Source organism: Apium graveolens, chromosome 3 (genome assembly GCF_009905375.1).
Source record: "Apium graveolens cultivar Ventura chromosome 3, ASM990537v1, whole genome shotgun sequence".
NCBI classification, from domain to species: Eukaryota; Viridiplantae; Streptophyta; class Magnoliopsida; order Apiales; family Apiaceae; genus Apium; species Apium graveolens.
In genome coordinates this window covers 111,152,035-111,160,984 of record NC_133649.1, presented here as the reverse complement: position 1 = coordinate 111,160,984, position 8,950 = coordinate 111,152,035, and the positions used below count along the sequence as shown (strand labels likewise).

The window sequence follows — 8,950 nt, the reverse complement described above, 5'->3', positions numbered from 1 at the left end:
GGAACACATATAATAATTACTTATTAACAAAAATAATTACACGATATATCTCGGATATTACAGTAGAGTGAATCGCTGAGGAGAAGTGAGATTCTGAATTAAGAAGAACAATCAAAAACCAACATCAGACATAAACAGGTATGAAATTTCGTTTCTTTTGATCTATATACATTGATTTACAAGCTATATTGAATGAAACCTGTAGTAGAAGTTGTGTTTTGACTGACATGAACTCTTCATCATACAATTCTTCATTGAAGTATTAGATCCAATATGAGCTTGTAATTAGTAGCCTAATCGATTGTTCACTATCATAACCTACAAAAAACAGACAATGTCGAGTTCAATTCCTATGTACTCAAATACGGGTGCACAGATTTCCATAAATTAGCATGATATTCTATTTACATGTAATGTTTTTCTTTAAATATGTCATATATCTGTTTTAGTACTTCAATTAAATGATTATCATTGATAGATGAACAATCAAACAGCAGATTTCAGTTTACTTATCAATATAAAGGAGGTATCTTGATAATTGGTGCTCCTGTAAGTAAATCATAATTTGGTTAAGGGTTTACATCTTAGAGTGAATTATAAATTGATATAGACAACTTGTTTATTTTGTAGGCAATACCTTCTTCACTTGCACAAAGGTTTGACACTAATATCCCGAGAACAGTAACCTTTGGTTTGAAAAATGGCGAGATTTACACAGGAACTTATACCAGAAGTAATGAGAGACTTGGTGGACTAATGCCTTTAATAAGGAAAAACTATATACAACCTTATGATAAGGTCACTTTCTGTCATACAGGAGCAGGACATTTTACACTTGAAATTGTTGATAGCGACGGCATTGAGAGATTTATGAGTAATGGCAAGAACCGCCTAAAACCATGTCTTATTTGTTATATTTTTTATAAACATGTTTATAATATGTTTTGATGGTTATATGATGAAATTATAAATTCCATGATGAATTAGGAAATGGCTTGGTGAATATGGAAGCTGAAATTGAAGAAGGTGCTCCTGTTCAATTCATATCAATTATGAAGCCATCAAATGTGAATAATAGCTCACACGGAGTGGTACAATTTCAAATTACTTATAAAACTAATGATTTGTGACATGCCAAAAAACACTCTTTCCACATTAATTTGGAAACTTCTCATAAGTTTAATCCAATATTACATATGTTTCATCTGTAGCTTATTCCTAAAAAAATCCATCCATTCCATCATGCGTTCAAAGCTGGTGATGAGGTAACATTGGTCAAAAATGCAAAAAGTTGGAAAGTTGGCATTATCCTTTCTAATGGGGTGCCGAGATTTTCGGCAAGATGGAACAAATTCAGCAGCGATAACAAACTAAAGGTTGCGGACAGATTAATTTTTAATTTCTCAGACAATGTTGACGGTGTTGTATCCAATGTTGAAGTTTAGAACTACAGATATTACAATAATGTCATTAAACCACCTAGAATTTTTGTTTAAAGAAATATTCATGGCTTGATGCCTTAAACTTTGATGTTATTTTATGAATTTTGATGGATATTTGATTTAATGCTAATGATTCGTAGACTCAAAGGTACTGATCAACATGAACCTAATGACTGGTTGGGTTTAAGTATGACGATAAGGCCTGAATATGTAGACTACATGTATCATGAGGCTACAACCATATTTAAATAGTTCTTTTATTAGTCTTCTTAAACTATAATATATTTGTGAAATCGTAAGCATGCTACATGTTTACGATAATGAAAAATACATTAAAATTTGACATAATAAACTTAGAATAACAAATATAATTTCAATAGATTCCATGATTACAATAATAAAGTATTTAAGTCACTCATCCTTCTGTTGATCTTTAACAAAAGGTTGCAATCATTTAATCAACATTGCAAATCCTACATATAACGCAATACAACAATAGGAAAAATTAAATAATTAAGTAAACAAAAGAGAAATTAGCATAAATAAGTATAGTAGTATGTATACTGATTCCTCACTGCTTCCACCTCTGGAATGTCAGGATTTACATAAATTACAGAAAAGGGCAGGTTTGTGATGAAAGCACGTCCTGTATAAATAAAGTATGTATTAATTATAATCATTTTCTTATAATCTGAATGACAACAAATAAGTGTGTATACCAATAGAAGCATAAAAAAATACCAGAAACTATTTCTTGTCTAAAGAGTGATAGTATAACAACTATCGGTTATTGAATATCATGGTAAAACAATTCATTCGCCTCTTTAGCTAAATCTCCCAAAACATTTACTTCAACTTTGGACATGCCATCACTAACATAGAAATTCAGGCATTTGGTTTCGCCATAAAACGTCTGTACAGTCGTAGAGTGGATCTCTTGGTACACAACTCCGATTATATCTAAAATACAAAAAAGTATACCAAGTTTTTTATTCATAATAAATGTATTTCGTTGTCTGTAAAAAACATGTGTAAGAAAATATCAATTTACTTTAATCAAATGATATTTTGAGAATAACATTAGTGACATACCTGATGCGGCAAGAGGAGAGTCATCAAGACCATCATGAGAATAATTATTTCCAACATTATTAGTAAAGTTTTGCAAGCTCATAAAATGATACTTCTATAATGGAACACTCCAATCATCACCGATGACATGTTTTACTATAGTTGACTGTGAAAAGTATATTTTAATCGGTGAGGAATTTTCAATTGCTTTTTTCAGACCTCGTACGCATCGAAAGTGTACTATTTCGTATATATTCTCTTCGGCAAAGGTTTGTGAAAAAACTTAGTAACTCCAAAGGGATAAAAGCATGCAATTGTACATTCTGAAATATTAAGATTGTTACAACTAAGACTAAAATGTGTAAATAATCGGCTTTTCAATAAATATATTTTCATAAATTTAGATCTTATATTTTTGTCAAGAAGAATCAAATTTAATCCTTTTGTACTATTTTCCATATTGCCAAAGGTACGCCAAACTCTAATCACACGTACTTTAACATGCCAGTCACTTGTTGTATGATCAAGAGATGATAGAAAACTGAAATTAACTCCTATAAAACAAACACATCAGAGATGATATGTTAGTCATCTTTGTATTTCTTATCAATTGTGACATGTAATTGTACTACTCATACACATAGCATTAACATCGAAAAATTAAATTCAAACATGATTGTCATACTCACCCTCGGACATTGTTTGTGATAGTGGGATATTGACGAATTAAGTGTTCAATACATTATGGTTTTATATATGTTGATTATGAGTAATTGAGGTAATATGAACGTGTATGAACACAAAGATTATAAAGTGAAATAAGAGAAATGATTGATTTTTGTTACAATTATAAAGATTTCCAGCTATTATAAATTAATTAGGTATTACATCTCTTATAATTTACAAAAATAAATTTGAATAATCATGTTATATGAATACACAAATGATAATGTTGATCATGATGAACAATGAAAGCTCGTTAAAATGGAAAAATGGATATATATATATATATACAAATCTTCTTGATAAAATAGAAGACAACTGTATAATACATATCTAATTGACATTATTCCATATATGGATAAGTTCAAAATGGCAACATCAAGATGTAAGGAATTGCATCTGCTTAGGTAACTTCATACAAATAAAAGTTGTTATTAGTAACAGATATGGACATGGATTATATCAGGTAAAATCAAACGATAAATTTATGTACAAATAATCTGTATAGAGGAGGAAAACCCAAAGTTGATTTTAAATAAGATCAAATATTGTCAAGATTTAGTAAATTATAGAATACTTCCTCATATATAACATTAGACGTAATGTTTGAATAACATCCAGTGTCATCTAATATCAGAATATGAAGTCCTTCTGGAGAAGTTACTCTTGAAACAGCTACATAAAGTTGACCATGCGAGAACACTGATCTCGGTAAATACAATCCAACGGTATTGAGGGACTGTCCTTGGCTTTTGTTAATGGTCATGGCAAAAAAGAGTTGCAAGGGAAATTGAGTTCTTTTAAATTCAAATGGCCATTTGGTGTCTGTTGGAACCATGTCAATTCTTGGTATAAGGTGTTTTGATCCAACATTGGAACCACAAAAAATCTCACATTCTACAGAATTTTTTTTCATGTAGTGACTATCATTTGTGTACCGTTACATAAACCAAGAATCTGATTCAAATTCCGCATTAACATCACGGTACAACCAACCTTAATCTGTAACTCTTGCTTTGGCAAGCACGACATGTTAATTGAATTCAGGTATTCTACTGGAAAGGCAGTATCAAAATCATTATCCAACCCTCCATTATCATCTATAGAATCCTGACTGAAATAGGTATGAGTTTTACCTGAAATTTTCTCAATCACAAAGTCATTTATATCATCCACCAGACTGTTTGTAGGAGTAAGGATTGCTCTGGATCTAAGATAATCGTAAGAAGACATGTTCGATAGAAAATCTGGATAGGTTATGTCAAATAAAGATTGAATTGGATTATCTGTTCCACGAATAATAAACTGCTCTAAAATTTTAAAATCTACCAAACCATCATCTCCAGGGTTCTCAGTAATGCTAGGGACCTTGTCATCGCCAATTGGCAAGCTGCTATTTAGCAAATTCAGCAATTATCTTATTGCGCTCATCTGAATTTCCCGAATGAAGTATCATGTTCTGACGTAAGGTGAAGACTTTACAGAAATCCCACAGCTTTGATCAATTCAGTGTTGATCTAACGGTCTCTCCTCGGGAAGCTTTTGGGATAACCGGTAGTGTTTGGCGATAATCTCCACCAAATACAACAGTTATTCCACCAAATGGCCTTGATGATCTACTGGGATCAATAGGAGCCATAATATCTCTTAAACATTTATCAAACTCTCAATATCATGCTGATGTTGCATAGGTGCTTCGTCCCAAATGATTAAACTTGTGTTCTGTAATAATTCAGCAAGATCAGTATCGTGTTTTGTTCCAGCTACAGAGCATTGGTCTACAATGATAGGTATATGAAAGCGTGAGTGAGCCGTCTTACCACCATCTAGCAAAATAGCTGCAATTCCTGATGAGGCTACTGGAAAAATAATTTATGCTCAGAATGAAGGCGACATAGAAGTGTCTGCCAGACAAATGTTTTCCCATATCCACCACTTCCATAGACAAAGAACTATTCGCCTTTGTTAGAATTTACACTTTTGAAAACAGCCTCATACACTTCCTTTTGCTCTCTATTCAACTTGATATAATTCTGATCATGTTGCCTTTTCATTTGCTCGGTATCGTAACTTGTTTCTTCAGCAATTAAACCATTGCCACTGTTGTAAAGAAAGACTTCTGGAGGATAGGGCATTGTCGGGAAATCTTTTAAGCTCTTTCCAATATCGTTCAGAAGTTTTTCAATTTCTGCAAGAATAATTATAAAATAGTTTAACATTTTTATTCAAATCATGTATTTAAAATCTGTAATTATGGAAAATACAGATGTTTTATACTCCGCTCATCGCAAATAAAAAATGACTAAAGAGTGGAAAGATATATAAGTATTAAGATTGAAAGCCAAATTTAAAGATAGTCATACTCGCAAGAGCAAAATTTTGAATGTCACAATCTGGGAGTTGTAAATTCCCATTATGACATTCTTTATGTTTTAGCAGGATGATATCGTCAGAATACATTTCCACTGAGCATTTCATAAAAACAGCGGATCATAGATTGAGCAATATGCCAAAATGTTAAGAAATATTTCACGGAGCTATTTCGCAAGAGATGAGTGAGAATTCTCAACCATTGCTTCATGCCATTGACTATCATTCTGAAGAAGTCCCGTAGCAGCACATGCTTCCTTAAAACTTTCAAAAACATGACCTTCAACCGTCCTTAGCTCGTCAAATGAAGTAGAACCTTTTATCCTCATAAGTAACATGCGGATATACAACAAATCACCGCCAATAGCATGTACTTCTGTTAATCTGCCAACTACATCACCTCTTTGGCGAGGTCTGCATTTACACTCTCGGGGTAGCAACTTAAAATGTGTAGGAAATTCAGCATAGGTAAAATCTCGAGCAGCTGGAAATTATTTATTAGCTTCGAACCAAGCCTCAAGTTTTGTTCTTTTACTATCAGCTTGTTGAACAACTTCGGATAGTGTTGTACCTATTCTAAAACTAATGTACTTGTTGCCAGGTAAATGAATAGGTAATCTATCAACAGATGGCCACCGAGAATGTACATCAAAACCAAATATTCTCCATGTTGCTTCAGAGGCACAAACATAACGACCATCAAGATATTGCTTTACTTCATTTAAACAGGATTGCTTCTTCCATACACTACTATCAAGCATTGATTTGTTTTTTTAGGACCATAATAGCAGTATCATGACCTTTAAAACAATACTTGAATAGATACTTAAGGGACTGAGCACTGTTACATACCTCAAGATTTATATAGCATTGAAAGAGAACCAATAAGTCTCTATTAAATGGAACAACAAACCTATTGTCCAAAAAACACCTTTCTTTTTTATACTTCTGCCAGTATTGCGTCTGCGATAAATGGGAAAACCACAATCATCAATATACGTGTTACCATTGAACCTGCAATGAATATACCGATATTTCCTAATAAAAATGATCCAATTATGTATATAATTACATGGCAATGATCCTAAATATAGTAATATGATGTTGGTTTAAATTGATTCATTCAAACCATGTAAATATAAAAAATCATTATTTATAACATTGTATGATACCTCTTAGGAAAGTGTCTCATACATCTTCCTTTAACCATGCAAGATGAATAGGTGTTGTCAACTCCACAGGGCTCATGAATCATGTAATTGCTGACAGCGGCATAATTAACAGGATCTGTATCTTTGTCAGGTATTTCAGCACTGACCAGAGCATCTATTTGAGCAACTATTTTGGGCCTAGCATCCGGGTGTAGCCAAATCAACATATGCATATGTGGAAGACCCCGTTTTTGAAATTCTATTACATGCATAACTGTATAATGCGTTAGAGTTAAATTCTCAGAGTAAAGAGTTTCTAAATTGTCATAAGAGGAAAGGTTAATAAAAAAAATACCTCCTATGCATTTTCTAAAGTAGTTTTTCTTCTTTATCAAATGCATTAGCTGATCCAACTTAGGTTTAAAAAATCTGGACACTATGTCAGGTACATCGCACACATCAACACCCGGTAAAGATTTTATCATCTCGGTTATTTCAGGCCACTTTGTATTACATGTTATTGTCAGGAAAAGAGAAGGGTGTCTAATATCCCTACATAACGCAAGTGCATCCTTAAAATGTTGTGACATATACCTTTGTGAACCTGTGAATGATGCAGGTAATACAACAGCTTTCCCAACATAATTGGGATCGTGATCACCTTTACACAAAGCATCTCGGATGGAAGTATACAGATCTGACCTTATAGTTGTTTGGTGAGTAGTAACCCAATCCAACTGATATTGTTCAATTGCACAAAAGGCATCAACGACATACTGTTGCCACAAACGACCTGATAAATACAGAGTCAACCCTAACACAAAAAAATGATCTAGATAATGTGGTATATGACAAATTCTGATCAATTTCATGAAGCTAATAAACATATCCTGGAAAAAACTAAACCTATGAGAGGTTACAGTATACCTTCAGAAAGGCGAATCATCAACTTATAGCAATAATATTCTTTCATGGAAACATATTCTCAATGCTTCTTTTCAAAATCATTATCATCGGGATTTATATCGGCTGATTTTGACATTTTTGTTTTATTCAATGGAATCTTTATATGAAAACCTTCATCTGCATGGGGGAACAAAAGTGGATACTGGAGCTGTATAAAAAAAATGTCATTTTCCCAAATCCTCTGAAGGGATTTTGTACGCGTCTCCACAAATGTATCCTAAAAACCTAATGAATCTCCATTAGTACTTACTATCAGACCTCCAACCTCATCTGTTGGTCCAATTATATTAGGACGACCACTCGCTGATTGAGAAGATAAGAGAACCAATCCAAACTCATCATATTTATTGTCTTTGAAGCGCTCACGAGCAGTATGAAATTGCCTAACCAATTCATTATGCTGATTTAACATGTCCATCAAAGTTTCAACAATACTCTCGTCAATTTCATCTTTGTATCCACCAATTAGATTCATCTTATTCTCCAGTTCATTTTCAGTATCATAGATCTATACTTGACAAAATTTGGGAGATTCACCATCTGCCGGAAGCATACTACCAAGAAGATGAAGATTTTGACCTTTGACCTTAAAGCAATAGGGTGCTCCTCCATTGTTAATTTTGTGATCTATTTTACCACCACTGGAACACATAGCAAATAATAAATTATAAAGATGATGGTTTAACTTGAAGTGGATTGTCATGTCATTTCCATATATTAATGATCTTAGTGGCTCATGAGGTTGTTTCTCTAGTGAGAGCTGAACCTATCCATTCTTGCAGCGTCGAGAGAAGGTAGGAGAACTGTTTTTGTTGGATTTATTGTTCTGTTCCATGTTCCACATACAGGCACCACACTTAACACATGTTGAGGTTGGCGGGCCAATATTAACATAACCATCCCAAAGATCAATCCCAGGCAAATCCACGGGTTCAGCTTCTGCAGTATTACCAAAATAAAAAAGTGCATTAATTAAATTTATTTAATTATGTGCGACAAACCTGCATAATTTTGAACAAAATAATGATAAAAATACCTTCGTCAAAAAGTTGTTCTTCCATATGTGTTCCATCATATGCGTCATCAAAATTATTAATCAGGTTGGCAGCCACGAGAGAAGGTAATCGACTATCGTTCTTATCGGAGTTCTGCCTAAGTGAAACATCTACAGTTAAATTGGAAAATCAAAATATTGATAATGATGGCCATTCCTGGAAATAAGATAAA

General features: G+C 33.1%; 1 protein-coding gene across 1 annotated transcript; it reads right to left on the bottom strand.

The window, feature by feature from the left end:
- Positions 1 to 2,229: 2,229 nt before the first annotated feature.
- Positions 2,230 to 8,198, bottom strand: LOC141714530 (uncharacterized). The gene is made up of 10 exons (XM_074518044.1): positions 7,982 to 8,198; positions 7,113 to 7,550; positions 6,779 to 7,016; positions 6,520 to 6,620; positions 6,198 to 6,279; positions 5,887 to 6,020; positions 5,283 to 5,424; positions 4,233 to 4,626; positions 2,535 to 2,628; positions 2,230 to 2,402 (listed from the first exon to the last, which is right to left on the bottom strand). The coding sequence occupies exons 1-10, from the start codon at positions 8,196 to 8,198 to the stop codon at positions 2,230 to 2,232; spliced, it is 2,013 nt and encodes a 670-aa protein (XP_074374145.1).
- Positions 8,199 to 8,950: the final 752 nt, after the last annotated feature.

Excerpts from the sequence above, each read along its gene's own strand:
- LOC141714530 (XM_074518044.1), bottom strand. The coding sequence starts at position 8,198 with ATGAATCTAATTGGTGGATACAAAGATGAAATTGACGAGAGTATTGTT. Across the intron at positions 7,017-7,112 it reads CTTTAGAAAATGCATAGGAG|AATTTCAAAAACGGGGTCTT; the intron begins GTATTTTTTTTA and ends TGCATGTAATAG. Across the intron at positions 4,627-5,282 it reads GATACCGAGCAAATGAAAAG|CTTGCCAATTGGCGATGACA; the intron begins GCAACATGATCA and ends GCTAAATAGCAG.